The 22,019-nt window shown below is 59.3% G+C and overlaps 5 protein-coding genes and 1 non-coding gene across 6 annotated transcripts; 2 read left to right on the plus strand and 4 right to left on the minus strand.

The window, feature by feature from the left end:
- Positions 1-91: 91 nt before the first annotated feature.
- DCS_04089 (uncharacterized protein) lies at positions 92-739 on the minus strand (the record flags this gene model as incomplete). The annotated part of the gene is made up of 1 exon (XM_040801401.1): positions 92-739. The coding sequence occupies one exon, from the start codon at positions 737-739 to the stop codon at positions 92-94; it is 648 nt and encodes a 215-aa protein (XP_040656434.1).
- A 1,146-nt stretch (positions 740-1,885) lies between these two features.
- Positions 1,886-1,970, minus strand: DCS_t71. Its single transcript has one exon. It is a non-coding gene; the product is annotated as a tRNA-Ile (tRNA).
- Positions 1,971-4,725: 2,755 nt separating this feature from the next.
- Positions 4,726-5,858, plus strand: DCS_04090 (glutathione S-transferase II; the record flags this gene model as incomplete). The annotated part of the gene is made up of 5 exons (XM_040801402.1): positions 4,726-5,043; positions 5,127-5,146; positions 5,225-5,262; positions 5,354-5,521; positions 5,644-5,858. 5 exons carry the CDS (start codon positions 4,726-4,728, stop codon positions 5,856-5,858), a joined length of 759 nt encoding a protein of 252 aa, XP_040656435.1.
- Positions 5,859-6,077: 219 nt separating this feature from the next.
- On the minus strand, positions 6,078-7,825 carry DCS_04091 (uncharacterized protein; the record flags this gene model as incomplete). The annotated part of the gene is made up of 5 exons (XM_040801403.1): positions 6,078-6,754; positions 6,818-6,989; positions 7,059-7,137; positions 7,286-7,648; positions 7,770-7,825. 5 exons carry the CDS (start codon positions 7,823-7,825, stop codon positions 6,078-6,080), a joined length of 1,347 nt encoding a protein of 448 aa, XP_040656436.1.
- A 1,483-nt stretch (positions 7,826-9,308) lies between these two features.
- Positions 9,309-10,993, minus strand: DCS_04092 (uncharacterized protein; the record flags this gene model as incomplete). Its single annotated transcript, XM_040801404.1, has 2 exons — positions 9,309-10,802; positions 10,889-10,993. 2 exons carry the CDS (start codon positions 10,991-10,993, stop codon positions 9,309-9,311), a joined length of 1,599 nt encoding a protein of 532 aa, XP_040656437.1.
- A 4,840-nt stretch (positions 10,994-15,833) lies between these two features.
- On the plus strand, positions 15,834-17,218 carry DCS_04093 (putative rhamnogalacturonate lyase C; the record flags this gene model as incomplete). The annotated part of the gene is made up of 3 exons (XM_040801405.1): positions 15,834-15,965; positions 16,125-16,185; positions 16,248-17,218. The coding sequence occupies 3 exons, from the start codon at positions 15,834-15,836 to the stop codon at positions 17,216-17,218; spliced, it is 1,164 nt and encodes a 387-aa protein (XP_040656438.1).
- Between the last annotated feature and the right edge of the window lie 4,801 nt (positions 17,219-22,019).

Here is a 22,019-nt window from a genome sequence, read left to right on the forward strand (position 1 = left end):
ATCGCTTCAGAAGAGTACATGCAGAACAGGCGAGGGCTGTTGGCAGATGGGTGACGCTTCAGCGGCGCCGTGGGTGTGCGCGGCTGCCATGCTACATCGACCCCTGCATCAGTCGAAATCCCTCCATGATGGTGGCCATCTGCTGTTCCATCGTAAACTGGATGTCGACATCACCGACCCGGCCGGCGGCACACTCGCTCTCTGTAGCCCACAGGTATCGCTGATGTTCGTTCGGATCTATGACGATCTCAGACGGCCGCTCGACCTCGACGGCAAAGGAGTACTTGATGATGCGATGGCCCCGCCGCGAGAAGAAGACAGCACCGTCCTCGGCACCCTTGCCGAGGTCGTGCCCCGCTGCGCCGCCGAGACCGACGCGCGCGATGATGTGCCGCATCACGAGGCCCGTCTCCTCCCACAGCTCGCGGGCGAGGCCGTGCAGCAACGTGGCATCCCCGGGGTCGCAGGCGCCGCCGGGGACCTCCCATCGCGACGGCATCGAGTCGTGGGCGGCACGCTGGATGAGCAACAGGCGCCGTGTCGTTTGCTTCGTCATTGTCTTCGTCCCGCCATCACCGCTCGTGTCGGTGCTCGGATCGCCGGTCGTGAAGATGAGACCGCCGGTCGCGACAGCGTCAAACTCGGGATGCGTTGCAAGATACGTCTTGAGCGACACGCTGAAGGGCGCGACAGAGGCATCGAATGTGAATTCCCGAGCTGGTTCCCGAGACGTGGCCATCTCAGACGGGCCGATGACGCGTTGTTCCGGTGGTTGATGGACGGACGCAAGGCAAGCAGATGACGGCGGACGAGACGAGAATGAGTCAGTTGTCGCCTGGGTCGTTGCGCAATCAATTCATTGATCGAATCTCTTCTGGGGGGGGGGGGGTGGATGGCAGCAGAGAAGAGACCTCGCGAAGGACCCCGCAATCCAGCCACCTACTTACATGCACTGTAGGTTCCAGACCTCCATCCGACTTCGCAGCCCCGCTGCGTGCGGCAGTCATCCCATCGCGCGTCAAGTATATTCTGCCTCTGGCGGCGTCCTCCTCGCCATTCCTGTCTGCCGATGTGCATCCTGGCGGTATTCCGCATAGTATGGATACAAGGGCGTTTCAGTGCCTTTTGCTTTAATTTCCCTCCACAGTCTTGTCGCGATGGCCGAGAGCAAGTTGGGGTCTGATTGAGGTGGCCTCCAAGGCCTGTCGAGCAAGTGACGGGCCCGACATCTCCTACAGTTGAGCAAGAAGGGATCGGCAGATAATACGTTGGCGCCGAATATAGTTCCGCCGGAGTGGAGCCCCGGAGTGCCGAAACGGAACCGGACCAGGTGGCACGGAACCGATAGCGGCTCCGTTGCCGAGCGGAAACTCAATCAAGAGCTTGAACATCAATTCGTTTCACCCCTTGCCACTTGGTCTGTGCCAAAGGCGGCGACACGATTTCACGACCAGTCAAGTTTGGATGACGCCCCGTGCGCCATATGCAGGCACATACTCGGAGGGACTTTTCTTCCCGGCCGAAGGTATTTTGTGCAGTAGCGGCAAAGGTTCATTGGATTACGATACGGTTCCACATGTAGACCCCGAAATTACATGTGCAACTACGGAGTAGGGTTGTAAGTACTCCGTACAGCGAAGTAATTTCACTACTTGTGCTTATTTATACTTACATGCAAGTAATTATTTACTTGTTCTCCGTAAGTACTTGCGAATATTACTCGCTTGTACGGAGTACAGAGTATTACAAGTACTGTACTTCAGCACTCTGCGGACACACTGGTCCACAACCAACTCCATCGGGAACTCCATCTGGATCCCCTCTGGATCCACCAAGGAGCAAAAATTGACAAAAAAACAACACTCGAAGGGCGTGGAAGACGAATTGCTCCCAGCAGGGCTCGAACCTGCGATCTTCGCATCACTAATGTTCTATTAGTACGACGCTTTAACCAACTAAGCTATGGAAGCCTTTCTCGTGTTTTGGTTGGAAGCCGAGGCACTGTTGTGCCACTTAAAGATACTGGATTCTTGGAGGAATCTGTCGAGTTGATTGGCGAGTACGAAGATGGATCTTGGCAAGTATTCTCCTTGTACTAGGCTTCAGAGATAATCAAGAAGGGTTCACAACAAGACACGACACGCCATCATCAGGTGCTGGTGAATTGGTGTGTTGGTGTTGGGCAGGTTCAACAAGGGCGACGCCGTGTCCGAAAAGAGAGCTGGCCACTACGTCTTCCTGACACATGCCTATATCGGGACATCAGGATAAGGGCTGGTATGACAAGTTTATTTGCACTGGATGTACGACCGGCACAAGGCGCTGGTGCCGTGGGCCCTGATCCTTGTCCCCTGGCTACCTGGCCAAGGGCCAACGACGTGCAACTGCACACGCACATGAGCAGGCAGCAACACTTCCTCCTTGGCTGGTGACTCCTGCACAACACTCACCGTACATGTGCTACCGATTGCTTGTTTGTGTACCATCTTGCAAGCCTATGCCTCGCGGTACCTACCGTCAGCGCTCCCGATACCATGGGGTATCAAGACCGCATATTATCAACACCACCCTCTCCGCTACCGGCACAAATCAGCCGGCGTGTTCGTTCCCAGCATTGACAAAACCAGCCCCTGAGCCGGTTGGGTTCGGCGGCAACAGCTGTCGCAGCAACAAGAATGGCGGGATCCTAATCGGTAGTGAATTGTTTGCGAGGCACGTGATGCCTCCATCGTCGGAAAGGAACCGTGGCGTATACTGGACTCACCCCAACCACTATGGCTGTGCATGCTCGTGCTCACAGATTCCTTGTACCTGTACTGACTATCGGAGCGGAACAAAACTATTCATTCCGATGAAAACAATCTCCAGTGCATAGGCGGGAACGCACAGGTCAATCACAGCCGGCAGGGAATTCCGTAGCCCTTCCTTCCAACTCCGCATGAGCCCCATCGACGTTGCTCGTGTTTGCCATCCTATGGATTTCGAAGTCGAGGCTAGATTGACCAGTCAACCGCCAACGACGCGAGTGAAACAAAGTCAATCGGTAAATCGCGGCGGTCAGGAGTAGCTCCAAAGTCCTTTGCGGTCTCGGGAATTTGCTGTCGAACGACGCGGAAGCCGACCTCGCTGGAGCGTCGTCATCAGCGTGTTCACAGAGGCCGTGGTCATTCTAACGTTTTGGTAAGGATAGCTTCATCCATCAGTATGACGTGACAAACTAACTCGAAGATGCTCTGTCACCGCTTCCATGTCAAGCCAGTGGCGAGCATAGAAACGTTCCCGAAATCATTTTCCACAGCAGCACAACGTCGACGACTCTCTATACTGAACTCTTGCGCAACATAATGCCATGGTCGACAGAAATTGATTTCACCACATGACGACCTTTTCCGTTACCGACCATTCGAACTCGTTACGGCTTAGATATAGGGTAGGTTGTTTCTTGCCACTGGTACGTCAGCCCCCCACCGCGCCCCCGCTTGAAAGCTGATCTGGCAGACAGGCCGTTATTGCTGGTCGAACGACAATCGTCGAGGAACGGGCGCCTACAAAAGAATCGGCATCGTTAGGGGTGCAGTGCTGAGGAAAGCAAAGGTTCTTCTCGCGGGCCCCCTCCAGCTACCTCCATGGCACGTTGTGAATGCTCGACAAGGGCACAACTGCACGATGCATACCAGCACTGGCCGGCCAGTACTTGAAAGTTGTACTTGGACAACAAGTACTGTACAGTAGGTTTAACAGTCCTTCTCTTACTGATCCTCCTCGTACATGAACTTACTGTAGATGTACATGCACGGTACTGATACTGCACGTACCCTGTTAGGTGTACTTGAGTATTTACTTCATTATACTGACTTGTGCAGTAATTTGATCCGACAACCAGTCTGGACATAGCGACGCAGCACTGCATAATATTATGTATGTTGTACGGAGCACACCAACTCCATACTCTGCACATACTGTACATGTACTTACGGAGTGTGTACCTCTACATTCCTGTGCAGCACAAGCACAGTACAGTGCAGTACAATAAGTATCCGTACATGCAATGCACATGATACTCCAGTGCTGTTCCGCAATCCGTACAGTGCCGCAGGAAACCAGGAATTCAGCACAACTCACCGCTCTCGCAAGCGACCTTCAATTGCTTCGGTTCTCCGCTCCGCAGTACCATTTCCGCCATCCGCATTCCGCAACGCCACGACACGACACGATTTATGAGCATGGTCGACGACTGGACCGTCGGCATCCACCTCTACCAGACCGCCTTGAGCCCATGGCACCCATCAGAGGACCGATTTATAAGCAGGCCAACGATGGCACCGCTGGCGTACGGCGTGCCGATGACCAAACCGCTTCAGGCAACGGTGCCCGGCTCTGTCGGCTCGTAGTCTCCTTGACAATACAAGCAAGCCATCGTTACGTCAAATTCAATGGCAAGCAAAGCATAAATGACGTCGGATAAATACTTCCTTTTCGCCTCCCACCCGGCACATGTCGCCTTCCAAAACGGTTGCCCCTGCCTGCACCGCGAGTCAACGACATACCCCTCCAGCTCTCCTCCCTCCCCCCCCCCCCCCATTGTTTGACGAAGCGAAGAATAGAGAAAAGCGGAAGGGAAACCAAAGTCAAGCAAAGTCAAGCAAAGCAAAACAGACAGACAGACGAGATAAGGCGACGAACCCTCTCTCCTCTTTCCCGCTTCTTGTTTCCCCCGCCCCCACCATGGCAACCCCGACAGACATCACCCTCTACACGGCCCAGACGCCCAACGGCATCAAGACGTCCATCTTGCTCGCCGAGCTCGGTCTCGAATACAAGTTGCATGCCATCCAGATGATGCAGAACGAGCAGAAGGAGCCCTGGTTCCTCGAAATCAACCCCAACGGTCGCATCCCCGCCCTCACCGACACCTTCAACGGCAAGCCGATCCGCGTCTTCGAGAGCGGCGCCATTCTCGAGTACCTCGTCGACCGCTACGACAAGGACCACAAGCTGTCCTATCCCCGTGATGCAGCCGAGCACTGGGAGGTGACGAGCTGGGTACCGTCTCCCCGTCGCCCGTGAAATGACGATCCATCAGGAATGAGGGAAGCTGACCGTGTGCTTGCCTTGGCCATCCGTAGCTGATGTGGCAGATGGGCGGGTGAGTTCTGCGCCGCCGCCATGGCCCTCATGATGATGTGAAGCTTGGTCATGCTGATCCGCCATTGCCCCAAACCAGGCTCGGCCCCATGCAAGGCCAGGCCAACCACTTCAAGCGTACGTTCACCGTCTTGACCGTCGCCGCGTCGTCGCACGACCCGCTTTGTCCAATGGGCAGAGGACAACCTTTCGCTGACGCGAGGTACAGGCTACGCGCCTGAGAAGATTCAGTACGGCATTGACCGATACGTCAACGAGACCCGTCGCCTCTACCGCACCTTGGACACCCATCTGTCCAAGGCGCCCCACGGATTCCTCGTCGGCGACCGCTTGACCATTGCCGACATCTCCTGCTGGGGCTGGGTCGCCGCCCACGGTACGTTCATGGCTGCCCGCCCCTCTCTGCATGCGTCGCACCACCACGGCCATCATCGACGCCCTTCCACCTCCGCTCGACCCCCCGCCAGCAGGACCTATCGCTAACGAAAGGAGCGACAGCCTGGGCCGGTGTCAGTCTCGATGAATTCACCCACCTCGAAACTTGGCTCCAGAAGCTCTTGAAGCGGCCGGGCTTCGAAAAGGGCCGCAACGTGCCATCGGCCCACACCGTCTTCGACAATAACAAGCTGACGGAGGAGGAGTTGGACAAGAAGGCCGTCGAGGCGAGAACTTGGGTCCAGGGCGGCATGAAGAACGATGCAGCGGCCAAGTAGTCATGGAGAGTGGAGCGCCTCAAGGCCTTTGGCCGCTACGCGACAGGCGAGGAGGGCCGGATGATGCTGCGACAACAGCACAACGGCACGCAGCAGCCACGGGTTTGCCATCCCTTGCCATGGCACGTTTGGTTGGTAGCCAAGTAGGAAAACAGAGACGGAATTTGATGGAAATGGGGACGCCTCGCAGCGTCATCTGCTATGCTTGCTGTGTTGCCTTCATCCCTTGACGACGGCGAGCTTGCCCCTCACCGGCACGTTCGTCGTCCTCCCGATGGCCGGAAATCCGTCAACCTCGACGCCCTCGCGGAAGAGCAAGCAGTGGCTCGAACCGCCAAAGTGAAACATGCCCAGCTCGTCGCCCTTCTTGATCTTCTGACCCTCCCGCACCGTGATGTCGCACGTGCTCACCTCGTCCATGCCGACGCCGACAAAGGCCATCAGTCCGATGCGCGGGTTGTCGGCGTCGATGAAGATGACGGCCCGCGTCGCGAGCGCCGAGAGGTATCCCTGCGCGACGACGATGCCCTTTGTGTCGATCTCGTGCACCGACGGATCGCCGAGGCCCTCGAAGAGCGGCTCGCTAAAGTAGGTGCCGTCCTGCACGAACGCCCGCCGCACCGTCCCGCTCACGGGCGAGTGCCACCGGTGGTACGACAGCGCCGAGAGGAAGGCCTGGTAGACCGTGCCGCCGGCGAAGTGCTCGTGCGCGAGCGGGTCGTGCGCGAGCATATCGAGCGGCGAGTAGGGCTGTCCTTTGATGAAGAACTTGTCGCGTAGATGAACGCCGCGGACGAGGTTGTACACCTTGGATTCGCACGCGTTGGCGATGACGTTGTCATCCTCGGGCGAGGCCACCGGACGTGCCTCGTCGCGCACCCGACGAGTGAAGAAGTCTTTCGTTCGTGACCGTCAGCGGGTCCATGTTCAAAAAGGGGGCCTAGGGGGGCCTTGCGTACCATCCCACGACTTGAAGCCGTAATGCTTCGACGTCGGATCGCAGATGTACATGTCCTCGAACCGGTGGGACGTGTTGTTCGGCGCGTTCGCCACCTCCATGAGGTCCCCCAGTCCCGTCTTTCCGAACCAGCAGGTGATGCGGTCGCCGAGCACCTCGGCCGACGCCGGCGTCTACCATGTCGTCCGTCCATCAGCTCCGCCGTGCACATCAGGCACCAAGACGAAGAAGCGGAAACGTACCTGGAGATACTTTCCCCACTCGTTCAGCACCCTTTTCAGCATCCGGTTCACGTCGGGGTCGAGAAAGGCGGCATGTCCACTGCCATCGATCATCAATCAGCAACAGCCTTGGGTCTGCCTGACCTCGTCTCCCTCACGAAATGGCGCGCACAGACGCAAGCCGGGAAGCTTGGCTCTGCATGGCTTGGCCCTGGACGGAGAGATGGACGGGAGGGCTGTGTGCATACCTCGCTGTACCCATTGCGTAGTCGAAAATGGCGCTCATCGGCACGCCGACGACGCCGGCGAGCTCCGCCTCATCCGTCCATTCGGGTGCCCGGGTGACGATGTGATTGAGCACCTGCAGCATCTGCTTGTAGTCGCGAATCTGCTTCATGCCCGCCGGGTCACGCCAGTACGGATGCTTGCGCGGGATCTCGTCAAACATCTGGACAAAGTACATGTAGATCCTCGGCGTGCCTTCGATGAAGTCCTTGAACGCCGTCACGGCCGGCGTCAGCGTCTCCGCCGGGTGGGCGTCCACGTGCCGGGTTACGTGTTGAAGGAACGCGCGGTGCACTCTGTGGTCGGCTGGGAGCCAGGCGCCCGCCCTTGCCGCCGTCGATGACGAGTTAGTCGCTGTCTTCTTGAGCGAGAAGGGAACGGGACGGGGAGGGAGAAGGACGGAAATTGGAGAGGGCCACGAAATATGCGGTGAGGTGCGCTGCGTACTTGTGAACCCGAAAGTGCGCTGGAATCTCATGACTATCGCCGTGTTGGACAACCATGATGTCGGTATCGTCGGCTTCGAGAGGAGGAGCTGGGTTGATGGGCTGAGATCAGTATAATATCAAGCACGGTATGGGTAAGAAGCGTCGAGTAACGGGAAGCTGTCATGCTCAAGAAAAAGCCTCTTCCTGCGGCCCTCCTCCTCGCTACATATATACATGTACAAGTGCATACAGCTTGTCTGCATACGCATTGTACTCGCATATACGTGTATGCATGCTTGTATCCGTACTACTGACTGTCGGTGTGCCCAGACTACCTGCATCGGTCCATGATGTCAACGCTTACCCTTCTCACCGTCACACGGAAAAGCACGACGAACGCAGGGGGGCCGTTCGAATTCGCCACGGTAGTTGCCGCCGTGGAAATGCGACGCTCCATCGGCACGGGTGAAACGCACGGCGATCGTACGTGCCAGCCCAGCAATCAACGCTGTGTTCCCGCAACCGGCTGGCCAGATTCACATGCCTACATTTCCCCCATCTAACTGGTCAAGTGTTCCCGCAACAATGAAGGACGGCATTCATCCTGCCATGGTGCGTCGTATCGTGTCGCTTCGCTTCCATCGTCGAGTCTCTTGCTGTTTCGGTCGGCCTTCGGCTCCGATGGGCAAACACAGATGAGGTGGATGCAACCTCGTCTCCTCCTCTCTCACCATGCGTGTTCGAGCTTCGGCGCTGACGGACGGAACACGGAACTGACTGACCTCCACTCGTGTCCAATATTGTCGCTATCTACTACCGAGTACCGAATGCACGACAGGGTCCAGCCCCGGTCCGAGATAACATGGGGAGCCGTCTGTGCCGCGAATCGAATGCCTCCAGTCCCGAGTCAGTCCCGGCAACAATCCGCCTCGCATCCTTCTATCCTCGCTAGAGGGGGTATCTATGCCACATCACCTGACCCTCGACTCGTCGCGCCCCCTTCTCTCCGCCGTGCTTGGATGCGTGCAACGTATGCAGCACAGCGACCTGCCTCGCGAGTCGGAACACTCGCAGGCGCGGACCACGATCCGACCTCGCCCGAAATCCACCACGACACCAAGCTGGGTGCCAACAATGCTGTGATGCGAGGGCAAAAACAAAGGAGAATGAAGCAAGAAGGGAACAAAGAAAAGGGGGGTCATTGTACGACTGTGACGCGTACATGCAGTTCGCTCCGGGAGCTAGGCAAGGTGCAATGCATCGTGAGCTATGAGCCGTGAGCCGTCGTCCAACGAACTCGTACCCGAGCGGGCGCAATGGGCTGGCCCGATCAGTCGGCATAAAAAAAGCAAGGAAACAAAACGGGCAGCGACGGTTGTCGCCACCATGGCAGTGGGCTGAGTCGAAAGAGTGACGTGGCGCGGCGGCCGAAGTCTGCAGCGGCAAGGGAATCGATAGTCGTAACTTCGTCAAAACATCTCGTCGGCCCATCCGGGGTCGACGAAACCTCGAGCGCCAAAGGTTGCGCGAGCTGGCGGGGTATCCTTCTCGCCTCGCCTCACATGACGACGCAGCAGCCGCAGCCACGCTTCCCGGCGGCGGCTTGGCTCTCCGTCACGCGCAAGACGTCATCCTGCCCTTGCGCCTGCAGAGGCTGCGCCGACGCCGGCGGCGGCGAGCCGGGAGCCCAGGGGTTGGGTGTGTCGGAGATCCGGGGCATGGTCGAGTAGGAGCCCTGGCGCGCCTTGGTGCTTGCGAGGCCGGACTTGAGCGGCCATTCGGCCGAATTCTCACCGTCGCTCTCGGGCTCTGCCTCGCCCTCGCCGTTCGGCCGAGCGCCCGGCTCCGGCGACCTGGGAAACTCGTGGTGGTTGAGGGGGCGGAACTCCTTGTCGTACGTGTCGCCGAACTTGCCCTCCTTCTCCCACCTCTCCTGCTGCAGTCGTCGAGCGACGGTCGGGAGAAGTTGCTGGTCGGGAGGCAGCCTCGGGTCGGGCTTGTACGCGTTGATCATCCACGGCGGATCACCCTCCGGGTGCCTCGTCGCCGAGGAATGCTCGCCGGCCTTGGTCACGGGTCGCGCACCGTTCGAGTCTCTGTTGGATCCGTTCCGCGTCTTGGGCCGCCCGACAACCGGGCCAGTCTTGGAGGCGGTCGAGGATTTGCGCGTCGTGCTTGTCGCATTCTTCTTCGGCGATGTCTCCGTCGCGGCCTTCTTTCCCGGCCCTCGTATTCCGAGACCGCCGCCCTGGTCAGCGACGGAAAGACTGCCGCTTCTGGAGCGTGCCTTGGGGTGCGGAATCCCATCGCCTTCGCCCGTCTCCCCCATCCTCCGCACCGCAGGCGATCCGCGCTCGAGGCAGTCGACGGGGATCGGCACCGGGCTCGTCTTGGCCAAGGGGATCCGGCTGCCGCCCCGGACGCCGTTGGAGGCAAAGTAGGCTGCCGCCTCGGCTTGGGCAATCTCTTGGGGGCTCCGCAAGTCCCAATGCGGCGAGTTCGGCTCCGAGGCCGACTGCTCGATCGAGGAAGAGTCCTTCCAAGGGCGAGCGTTGCCCATGTCGGCCGAGCTGGTTCCTCGGCCGAGCCGATTCTGGCTGCGCTCCCGCCTCTGCTTGCTGCTCGCTCTCGATCGTGGCACGAAGAGGCCGGCGGCCTGGAGCTCGGCGTTTTCGATCCTGGCCAGCTTGTCTCGGTGGATCCATTTGGAGTCGTCCTCGCCGCCTGCCTTGGGCGGCGGGCTTTGGTCCATTTCCTCGTTGCTGTCGTCGGCCACGTCCGGTTGGCCGCGCCCCTGCCTGCCGGCGGCCGCTCGGCCAGCCTTGCCTTGGATGGACAGCGGCGGCGAGAGGACACGGTCGCTGGCGGCCGGCTCCCAGCGAGGCGTCTCCTTCGACTTGTCGGACGAGGTCATCACGCCGGCTCCAAAGTCAAACCCGTGGTCGGCACCGGGCTGGAAGGAAGAGGAGAGAGAGATGCCGTTCTGCTCGGGGGGAGGGTGCCTCCTATCCTGGTGAACGCGGGTCACGGCCCCGGTCTTTTCATGGACCGCCTGCGAGCAAACAAGATCCTTGTCAGCGCACGATCGACTTGCTGCAGCGGCCCTTCGGAGCGGAACGACGGGCGGAGAGAACGCACCTCGAAGTCGGCGGCGGAGAATTCCCAGAGAGCCTCCTCCTCGCCATTGTTGCTGCTCGGGGGCGTCAAAGCGGCGGCAGCGGGCGCCGTGGAAATGGCAGCCATGACGACGGTGTCGGTGATTGGGGCCCCCGCCGCCCCTTATCGTGCGAGCGTCGTCCGTTGATTGCGTCGTCGAATGGATCGAGGGCGAGAGTGCGAGGGCGTGAGACGATCGGGCGGATGATGGCCGGTGCTGCCAACGAGGAGCCCGACGGAGGGGTCCAAACCAGAGGGCCGACGGAGACGGCGTCGTGGCCCGCGGATTGCGGGATTCGCTGGGAGGATGGGTGGATGGACGGGTGTATCTGCACCGTACGGCGAGGCGAAGGAGCCTTCCGCCTGCCTGGGGGAGTTGGCACGACGCAGCAGGCAGCGGATTTTTGTGACGAGGAATCCACCGCGCTGCACCTCTTCGCTGCTTCGAGCGGGTCGACTGTCGGTGGTCGGAAACGAGTGAACGAGGAGTCCGTCCGGAAGGGGCTGTGCATGAGCTGGCGGGACGAGGCGAAGGAAAGTCGGAGGAGTCGTCGAGGCGTAGGGGCGAGTTGAGAATTGTTTCCGCCGCTGAAATGGACGGACAGCTTGGACTTGGGGAAACGTTCTCCCAACTTTGGTGGATGCTCCGCAGGAGGACCGTTGCCCGAAAATGAGGCACCTAGCCGCAGCCTCCTGGTTCTCCTTGGGACCGTTAGCACAGCACTCGTTCGTACCTAGTAATTAGTTCCTACCCCGTACTTCGTTAGCGAGGTACCTGCGGCCCCTCGCCGAAATTGGGACGAGTAGGGGACAAATCATGGCTGTCATTGAGCCAGCGGCCGAAGACGCTAAACGACCCTGCTTGGATTGCACCCGAGTACAAGCACAGTACATGTACGGAGTACTCCGAGCGTACAGTACTTGTTTGCATGTACATGTACTGATAAGCTTGTGCACTTGTACTCCGTACTGCGTACTCCGTACGTACAACGTGCATGAACTATGCACACCTCCATGCAAGGAAGTAAGTGTACAACGTGCTACAGCACTCCTACGTACCAGGTACGCCCAAGTACGTGTGCAGTTGCTAGTTTGCGGTACCACAGGTGTACAGCGCGCAGCCCATGTTCAAGTGCAGTGCATCATTGATTCATTGCTGCTGTCGCCCGTATGGCCACTGCGTTCGGTTTCTGCTGGCATAGGGCCAAGACTCTTTGTCGAATGAACTGCACGACAAGAGACGATTATTCTGGACGGATCGAACGGCTCCGTTCCGTCTGCTCGTGCTCCGCACGGTTTGCTTGCATGTGTTCCTCGTGGCCGTCAGTAGCCGGTAACCACGTGCAAGTGTCCGAGGTAGGTGTTTCGAACATGTAGCAAGTACTGTTACTTACTCCGTACAGTACAACTACACCCGCACAACTATACACGTGTACTCCGTACTCCGTAAAAGTACTCTTGTACTCTTGTACTTACAGTACTCGGTGCGTTGTAAGTAGTAATTACGTACTGTACATGTAGTAGTACCTACTTGTGCTCCGTAAATGTACGCTGTATTTGCAGTAGGTGTAGGCACAAGTACGTGTACTTTCATTACTGTATGGAGTAATCCGTCCCATCACGAGCACAGTACAGGAACTTGTACGCAGATGAATGGCAAGTCAATGGCGGTGCATCGTTTGGTAATCCACTTGTCAGCTCTCCCCAGCATCGTTCCCTTGCCTAGCACCGTCCAGCACGGTGAGCAATGCACCACGCGTGCACGCGTGCTGCGAAAGAACCATTTGCACGTCCTGCCTCCATGTGTGCATGGATGCCATCCTTGACTCGGCATCTTCTTCATGGACCGAACGGTGCAAGGGCGTCCCCCCCTCCCGATCTCGCCGCTCACCATCACGGGCCAAGGGTAGCCACCGAAACTTTCGCACGACGAGGCTGTTGCCGGCGATACGGAAGGCTGCGAGCAAATGTCGTCTCTACAACCAACACAACTGGCGTCGGCGGCGTCAGGAGGCATCGTGCGACAGTGAAGGAGATGCTTCGCACTCCGTACGGCACCTTGATTCGCTTGCCGAATCAGTAGGCATTCGAACAGACATCCTGCCCTCGTCTGTGGGTTTTCTTCGTCCGAGCCCTCGCCGAAACTTCATGGTTCCCTGTCCAGGCATGCGGCTGAGGTCTTGCGACAGTCTCCGGCTCACGCTCAGGCCCGAGAGCTTCGTTCCATCCACCTGTGTGTACACTGTACTCCGTACGTCTGGATGATTATATGCAGGATGACAGGGGCAACGCCCGTGAATGCTGGCCTGCGAGATGCACCCCGGCGGGCAACCCCTTCTCCCCTCCTGCATCGATGGCCAAGATCTGTCAGCCCATGGACTCCTGCCTCGTTTTGCAGCATCTCGATTCGGGCGTCAACGCCAGGTCACCGACGGACGCGTTCAGACTTTACCGTGCAGGCAGGCTGCCATTGCCCGGGTCTGAGTACGAAAATGGGTCGTACACGTTCACCGCGTCGTACGAGCATCTTGTGCTCCGTGCTCGCCGTCTGTGCGCTTCAACAACGTTGTAGCAGTACGTCTTAATCGTCCTGTTGCAGCATCGAAATTCCCAGCCATTTTCCACCACTCGGCACCAACACAACTCGCCATGTCGTCTCGGCCTGGTCATTACCATGCCGGATTCTTCCTCACCTGGCGTCATGGCCCGAAATTGCGCCCCGTTCTTCCCCCCACCAGCGACGTGCGATGCTGCACGATCATCTCGGCAGCGAATGGTTACCTCGGTGACGAATCCATTCTCAGAGGGGCGCGCAGTCCGCATCGGGAATCCTGCATCCGGTCCATGATCAGTCAAGGGTGAACGTGCGCCGACGAGTTGTCGGTCGGGCATCCGCCGGTTTGACCTACCGCCCACTGGTGCGGACGAGCCCTTGTAGCACGGACAAGCATCTCGTCGAGTGGCGGAGTCGAGTGCGTGCCTGGCGACCCGGTCCGTCGTGATGACCGAACTAGCCTCCTCGTGCGCAGCGCCCGAGTTGCCGTCTTCATACGAGATCTCGTGTCCAGAGAGGCGGCCGACGTGCGTGCTCTTTCAATGCCATGGCGGAGGACGGTTTGATCGATGCATGGTGCGCAATACCCACCTGTGGACGGCCCGGATGACATGCTTCCGTCGTGATGGACAAGGTGCCCGCAACAGTACAAATGGACACGGCGTCTCGACTCTGCATCTCCCTCCCCCCAGCTGGTCTCGGCTCGGCCCATCGATGCAAGAGTCCACCGAAGACTCCGACTGTTGCATATCATTGGACGTATAGGCACGCGTTCCGTGCACTCAAATGCACGCACACCCACTCCGTACATGTACAGAATTGCACAAGTACAATAGGTCTTGTTGGATGTTGGCGGCTCTTGGTCAACAACCGTCGCTGCCCGTACGCCGTAGGCGATGGGTATATGGCAGCATATGGCAGCTTGTACGGATGCACCGGTCCAGAGCATCCTTTGCCAGAAGCAAATCTCATGAGAGGCTGCGTCACCGATGGCAGCAAGAGCCTGTCCCAAACAAAGCTGTGCGAGCAGCCACGAAGCGGGGGTAATTGCCCATCATGACCCCTCCATTGCAGGAGACGGGTCATTTTCGCCGAGTATGCACCCTGGACGGTTTCCTGCACTGTGCCGGTGCGCGAAGGTACGTGCAACGACGACGACGCGACACACCCAATTCCATGTATTGTACAAGCACATGTACAGTACGGTCTGCTTCAGAGGCACGGTGGTGGCGAACTGGTGGTGTTGTGGCGGTCACAAAGTAGCCAGCAGAAGGGGCCCGAGCGAAGACATTCTCGCTGCTAGGCACTGGAGTTTTCTGCAACACGTCGAGTCTTGAGTACTGTATTATGTGCATGCGCGCGTTCATGTGCGATTTTTTTTTTCACCATGGACCGTACGAGTCGCGTTGACGTATACTTTTCTTTTGGAGACGAACAAGGACACGGCGCCGACGTTCATCATCTCGATGCCTGATTACGGCGCTCGATGAGAAGCAGCAGCGGCAGAGACGGACTTGATACATACCTAGTATTATATCGGTGCTGTAACTGCGGGGTACGAAGCGAACAAAGAGCACTCCGTACAATCTATTAGTACATTAAGTTTGCACGGTCGGCGTTTACTGGTACGGCCACGAGCGAGTGAGTGCATGTACCCCTAGTCTCCTACAAATGCTCGCGCATGTTCACATACAGTACAAGTAATATAGTGCTCTGGTCAGAGAGTACGCCGTACTACGGAGTACTGTCGTATGGCTTGTCGTGGAAGGTTACTACCAGGTAAGTAGGGACCTAGCACCAAGTAGGTACTAAGGCAATGGATGTTGACCCGATCTCTCAAGTGTTTGACGACATCATGGACAAAACGTAAGCTAGAAGTTGTCCGTAGTGCAGGTCCGTTGTGCAGGCAATGTCTTTTGCACTCCGCTTGCGTGCCATCTCTAGCTTCGTCCGACTGTCGTTTGATCAAGTTTCACAAATTCCAATCCCAAGTCCACGCAATGCCTGCTTGAATCAACGCCCTGTTTAGAGTCATGGTACTGTTCGCGGTCTGCACACCGCTTGGTGTCGTCAATGGCAAGTGCATGTACGGGGGAGTCTACGGGCATGGCACAGCGACAACCACTACCTAGGACCAGTACATGCACGTTGGGCACTAGGTATTACCAAGGTAGCGATTAGGGTAGTAGACACCTACAGCAACGACAAGTACTGCATTCTGTACCTACTGCGGAGCACAGTGGTCTGTACCTACTACGGAGCACAGTACCGGTAGTCATCCTGCTACTGTGGGCTTGAGGGGATTCTCCGTTGACCCAGCGAGCAAGCGACTGGCTGGCGGTTCATCATGGACATCAGGGACGATTCCACGACATGGCATCACCCAAGACGCGGCGGACACGAATTGTCTGCATCTCAGACACGCACAACCACGCCTTTGGCCTGCCCAAAGGGGACGTGCTGATTCACGCAGGAGACATCACCAACCAGGGGAGCTATTCCGAGGTACATGCACTGTATTCTCTACGAACTGGTGACGTGATGCCCGCCACCCACCAATGCATCTGCACCCGCCTCGTCCTCGTGCCCTCGTGTCCCCCGCTACGTCGAGGCAGTCAGGCATGACGGGAAGGAAGGTGACGATGATTCTGATGCGCTGCCTAGCTTTCCAAGGCCATCAAGTGGCTGGAAGATGCCGACTTTCAAGCCAAGATTGTCGTCGCCGGTATTCTCCGCAGGCCAACTCGCGGGGTTCCTCACGATACGGACGCTGACATTGGTCGGCAGGAAATCACGACATTACCTTGGACGCCGAATTTTACACCAAGCATGGCCACTTGTTCCATAACCAAGTCTCTCAGAACCCAGCATCGTGCCTCGCGCTCGTTGCCTCCTCGCCCTCCGTCACCTACCTCGCCCACGAGGCCACGACGATCCGGCTGCAGTCCCCGACAGGACCGCGTACAGAGTTCACGGTATTCGGCTCGCCTTACTCGCCGCGCCACGGCGTGTGGGCGTTCCATTACGACTCTCCCAACGGTCCTTCCTCCGCCGACGCGGACCTCACGGCACTGTGGGAGCGCATCCCTCTGCAGGCCGACATTGTCGTCACCCACACGCCGCCCCGGACGCACCGCGACGACGCCGACGACGGCGAAAGGACGGGTTGTGAGGCGCTCAGACGCGCCCTCTGGCGGGTGAGGCCAAAGCTCGCCGTCTGCGGTCACATTCACGACGGTCGGGGGGCCGAGCGCGTGACCTGGGATCTGCATGAGCCGAACGTCGCCTACGCGGAGAAGGGCACCATCCTCTGGACGGACGCCGGAGAGGGCAACAAGAAGCTTAGCCTCATCGACCTCACCGGTAAACATTCACGCCCGCTCGACAATGATGGCACCGACCCATCTCGTACAAGGACGAGCACGGCACCGTCGTCGGAGCACCATGACCTTGCTCAATCAAGCCCATCACCGGCCTCGCCGTCTTCTGCTGGAGACACTTTGGAGCCGGGCTCTAGGACAGAAGCTGGTCGCGAGGTCGCTTGCAAGGGACATGGACTGGCCGGAGACCCAAACGCGGCACCGTGGGATTGCGAAGCTCTCGTCGGACGAATGGGACGCAAGGAGACGTGTGTCGTCAACGCGGCGATTATGAAGAGCAGCTATCCGCACGCCGGCGGGAAGAAATTCCACAAGCCCATCGTCGTCGACGTTGACTTGCCAGTTTGGGAGCAAGCCTCGACGGACGACGTGGCATGACGGCATGACACCACCTGCGGCTGCCAATTGCCAAGCACCCCTCGAGCCGTCCGTCCCCGAGCGGTTGGCGCCCGTTGGTCTGGCGGCAACCGAGGTCAAGCTTCGTGCCCAAGGAACTTGGCCCGTCAGAGTCGCACACCAACGTCGCTCACGCTTCGGACGATTTGAATTGTAGCTTGCCGCACCATGATTTTTGATGATCATCAGAGGCCACGACTGGTATGGAGGCGCCTTCTGTCAGTGATTGCGAGGTCATGGACGACCTTGCAACCTCCCCAAGGGACGACGACCGACGACGGCATTCTTGTCAAGCAGGGCGTATCGCCCGTGGCGGCCCACGATTCGGGGAACCACAGCCGTCCCGCAGTTGGTGCCTGCAATCGACGCTACCCAGTCCCAACCACCCACATCCAAGCCCAACACGAGGTGGGCCCCTCTGGCGCCGCCAGGGTCCAAACCACCAGCACGCTCGCTCGCACCCGTTCGATTGATTACTACTGGCAACAGCTCTGCTACGAAGTCCGGCGTGATTCAAGCACGGATGACGTGGTCCTCTTACCGTCTAACCACACGCCTCACCCTGGAGCACGTCCCAGGGTTCAAATGTACGTGGGATGCTCTCCACGTACGGCCTGCTCAGTGCTGGACTTGTCAGTGCTGGACGGGAGCAAGCATCCTCGGGCGGGGATAGTTGGTTCGTCAGACCATCACCGTACTCGCCGCTGTGCGTCTCGCACTGGCCGTTCGACCTGTCATCGTCCCTCCGTGCTGAAAAGCGCAGAGCCCAGAGATATCTAGGTCTCCGGTAGCCGATGATGCCGCGGTGTGAGCGTGGCACCTGTTGCGCGACGTGCCGTCGGCTGGTCCTCGTCCACGCCGTCCCATGTTGCGTTGGGTCGATGCGTGAGGAGAGCATCCCCCCAAGGCCATCCGGGCAAACAGACGCAGCGCGGCGGGAGCGACCTCGTCGGCGGCCCGCCAAGGACCCATGGAAGCCGTGACGAGGCGAGGACTGCTTACGAAGGGATGGTCTCGCTCTCGGCACCAGACGCTGCGACGGGTGCTTGCAATGCTCCGGTCTCCGTACGTACCGGGAAGTGCAGCTATGAGCGCACGGCGCACGACGCACCCTTGCACAGCCTCGTCCCTTTCCTTGGCCCTCGCAGCGTCCCAGATTCCACGGGACCCTGGACCGGGAGCATGGAGGGACTGCCCTAGCTGGTGACGCAACATGCCGCTTCGGGTGAACCAAGTTGCGATGTGACGACTTGAGCTGACGGACGAGCCAAGCCAAGCCAACGAATTCGGCCTCGGACGAGAACGACGCTGGCGGACCCGTCGACCAGTGACGGCCACTGACGGGCGTCAGCTGGCAGGACGCAGACGACGAGCATTGCCATTCTGGCTCTGCGACGGTCTCGAAGGAGCTGGCGCCGTCTGCTTGTCTTTCCGCCCCACGTTTTCCTGTTCCCCTCCATCCCTCGTCCCCGTCCGACCCACACAAAAGCACGCACATCCGCCAACCTCCTCCCGCCCGAAATACCCCTCGCCAGACCCCTCGCGATATTACCCCTCGCAACACCCCGTCGTGCTACCCCTCCTCCCGAGACTGTCGATGGAAGGCGAAAGGGGTTGTTTGCTTTGGCCGACGTCGAAGAGCACAGGACCCGGGTGATGCAACGAGGCGGCCTCCCATCGACCGGCCAGCGGGCCGCCCTTGGCAGAAGCGGCGAGGCGGGAATGCGATAATGCTACGCGCTTCGCTCACGGCACGCCCACGGCACGCCGCAGGAGCGCAGGGAGCTTGGCCACCTTGAGCTGCGGCCGTCATAAGGAGACGAGACGAGGACCCTGAACGGTCCGGATCCCCCGTCGTCGCCCCTCCCCTCAGCTGCGCGGCGCACCGTGCTCGGTCCTGGTTGGCCGGAGCTCCGTCAGCAAGATGGCTCTAGATCGGCACATGCCCATGCTGTTCCGAAGCGGCAGGGGCAGGGTGGCTGCTGGTCATTGCCGGCCACGACGCTCTCCCCCACCATGCTCGCGGATGGCGAGGCAGTGTAGAGGATGACGGGCGAATGAGCTCGCAGGACCCCTATTCTGATAGCGGTACCCCGGCCGGGCGAGTCGATGGGTGTTCAGCTCGTCCATCCATCGACGTGGTATCGATGATCATGCAGGCCGCGGCGTCGCTCTACTGCGTCACGGCGGAGGACGCTGGCGCTCGTGCGGAAGCTAGACGGCCGTGGGGAAAAGGTGCCGTGGTGCCGTGGTGCCACGAGGAAAGCCACTTCCCCTGCGGAGCGCAAGCGAGCAGCAGTGCTTGAGCGGGAGGAGCCGAGGGCGAGCGGAGGGGAGACGGTGCTGGTGCCTCCTGCGCTGGACCTGGAACGCTTGATGAGGCAGCCTGCCGTTGGCCAGAGACGACCGGGACGACGGCCAGCCTTGTTGCCCAGGTTGGAACGCAGCAGTCTCTGCTCGGCAGGTGTGCGTAAGCATCACTTGCACCGTTGGGGGGGTGCTTAGGCAAAGCACGTGCTGAAGGACACCTGCAGTATACACGTACTGTGCTGTAAGTACGCGAACATGTGTCTGGGAGCAGACCTGCTTACCTAGTATTACCCCAGGGCGCCGACCTTTCTACCAAGGACACGTTGATCGCCTCGCCTCATCGCTTCGTTCCACCTCGAATCCATCCCCCCCTTCTGCTCCGTACTTTTGAAAGTGCCCGTGCCCCGTACGACTCCGTTCGCCTACGACTCGTATCCCTACGGGATATGTACAAGCACCACTTGTATGCGTTGCGTATTGGTGTTCCAAATCGCCGCTGTCGTCATTGATTGGGCAGCCAGTACTGCAGGACAGCGATCATGCTCCGGCGCGACAAAGAGTCGGAAGCGACGCCGGTCGTGCCCCGTCGGGACGGTGGATCCTTCGTCGTCATGGGCACGTCGGTCGTTTGCAGGGCACCCACCGACCGTCTCGCCGCAACGCTCACCGCTTGTCGCCTGCCAGTCGATGGCAGGCCCCAATAACGCGACCACCTAGCTGCAGGCCAGCTGCGTGTCCTTTGTCGGTGCTGCGTGTCCTTTGTCGGCCGCGATATGCACGGCACTCCGCATCCTCCATGGCGACGAACAGTTGGCCTGTTCCTCGCTTCCCCGCCGGTGTCGCCAGGCCGAGCATGCCGACTCGGTGACGGACATCAATCACCATTACCGACGGAGACTACTGTCTACGGCACCGACGTCAAGGGCGAATCCTACGTGCGAGTGACAAGGACCTGTTTTGGTACTCGGCACATTGGTACTGTCACACTCCGATCTGCCTCCAGAACTGCTGGACCTACCTACTTGGATTCTCCTGCAGTCCTTTGTCGCGGCGCGTACTAGGCACCCGAGGTGGTAGCCAGTGCCAAGTAGCGGTAACATTGCAGGTTCACAGCGGCTTGGCTGGCCAGTCATCGTGCTGTAGAGTCGCTGAGCTCGACGCATACGCAGCGCTCGAGGGTTAAGCCACCGCCTGGCACGCCGCCGCCGCTGCGCAGGCACCCTGGACACCCAAGTACTGTACTAGGTATGTACTCCGTACTTACAGTACTGTGGTCATGGAAGCGCCCGTCCAACCCAGTGGACCAGTTGCCATCCGGTGTTGCCTCAGGCAGGCAAGGGAAGTTCCTGTCCTGCATTGGCCACCGATTGACCTCGCAGCGACGCCATCACCGACACTTGGCCCGTCCTGACAGTATCGCCTCCCGTAGGCCGACCTCCCGGCCTCGAGTATTTGCATGGTTCGAATGGCCATCGGCGATTCGTGCTCCGTCACCGCTGATTCAGTCGGTCGTCATGGCCGCAGGAGAGCATTCGCGTCGGCGTCATGGGCGGGCCCCCCATTTCCGCCATTCCCTCATTCCAGCCGCTGCTTCGGCCAAGGCGCGGAACGCGGGTGCGGCTTTCGCTCGAGGCATCCCAAAGTCTACTTTTACTCCGTGCCTTGGACTCGACGAGATGTCCACCTGCTCAGTGCGGGAGCCAAAAACAGCAGCCACCCACGACGAAGGCCTTCCCGCCTGGTCGTTTCTTAGGAACCCGCGGACGAGCCGTCCCCGTCCCAGCCCATCCCGCACCAGCACCAGGGGCGCTTCTCCGGTACTTCCGCAGCCACGCTCTCGACGCTCGCTGCGGAGTGCCCTTTGGCCACTGCACGCCTCCGCCCTTCAGGCCCGCCTGCGCCACGCCGGCACCTACGACGTTGGCTTGGTTGGGGCGCTAAAACATCACCGAGGTGCCTCCTCGTTCTCGCCCAGGTGCCTGCGAGGTGCTTGGTCGGTGCCGCGGGTGGGCGGCGTGCAGATCTACTGTACTGTACCTACGGAGTACTGGTACCATTACTCCGTACTCCGTACACAATCACGGTACGCTGTATTCGTAAACGCACGGCTCGACAGGGGAATACGTGTGCACTCTCGTACTCGCTCGTAACTGCACAGCGTACATTACATGTACAGTACAGTGCCGCACAGTACGGAGCACAAGTACTGTGAGTACTATTGTTCCCGGTGACTATTATGCCTTGGTACTAGTATAGGCATCGTCGTACCAGGCACGGCACGCTTCCAGCTGCACTGGGTCGCCGCACCGGGACTGCACAGGTGACAGACAGCCCTTTCTCGATGGCTACTGGCGTGCTGAAGCCGGTAGTGCATGCACTCGAACACGCCGTCCTGGTCCTTGGTCAGGCGATTAATAGCACTCGACGGCACCAACATCGACGGGAGCGGGAACGGGAACCCACGGCCTGCGTC

The sequence above is a fragment of the Drechmeria coniospora genome, chromosome 02, assembly GCF_001625195.1.
Source record: "Drechmeria coniospora strain ARSEF 6962 chromosome 02, whole genome shotgun sequence".
Taxonomy (NCBI): Eukaryota; Fungi; Ascomycota; class Sordariomycetes; order Hypocreales; family Ophiocordycipitaceae; genus Drechmeria; species Drechmeria coniospora.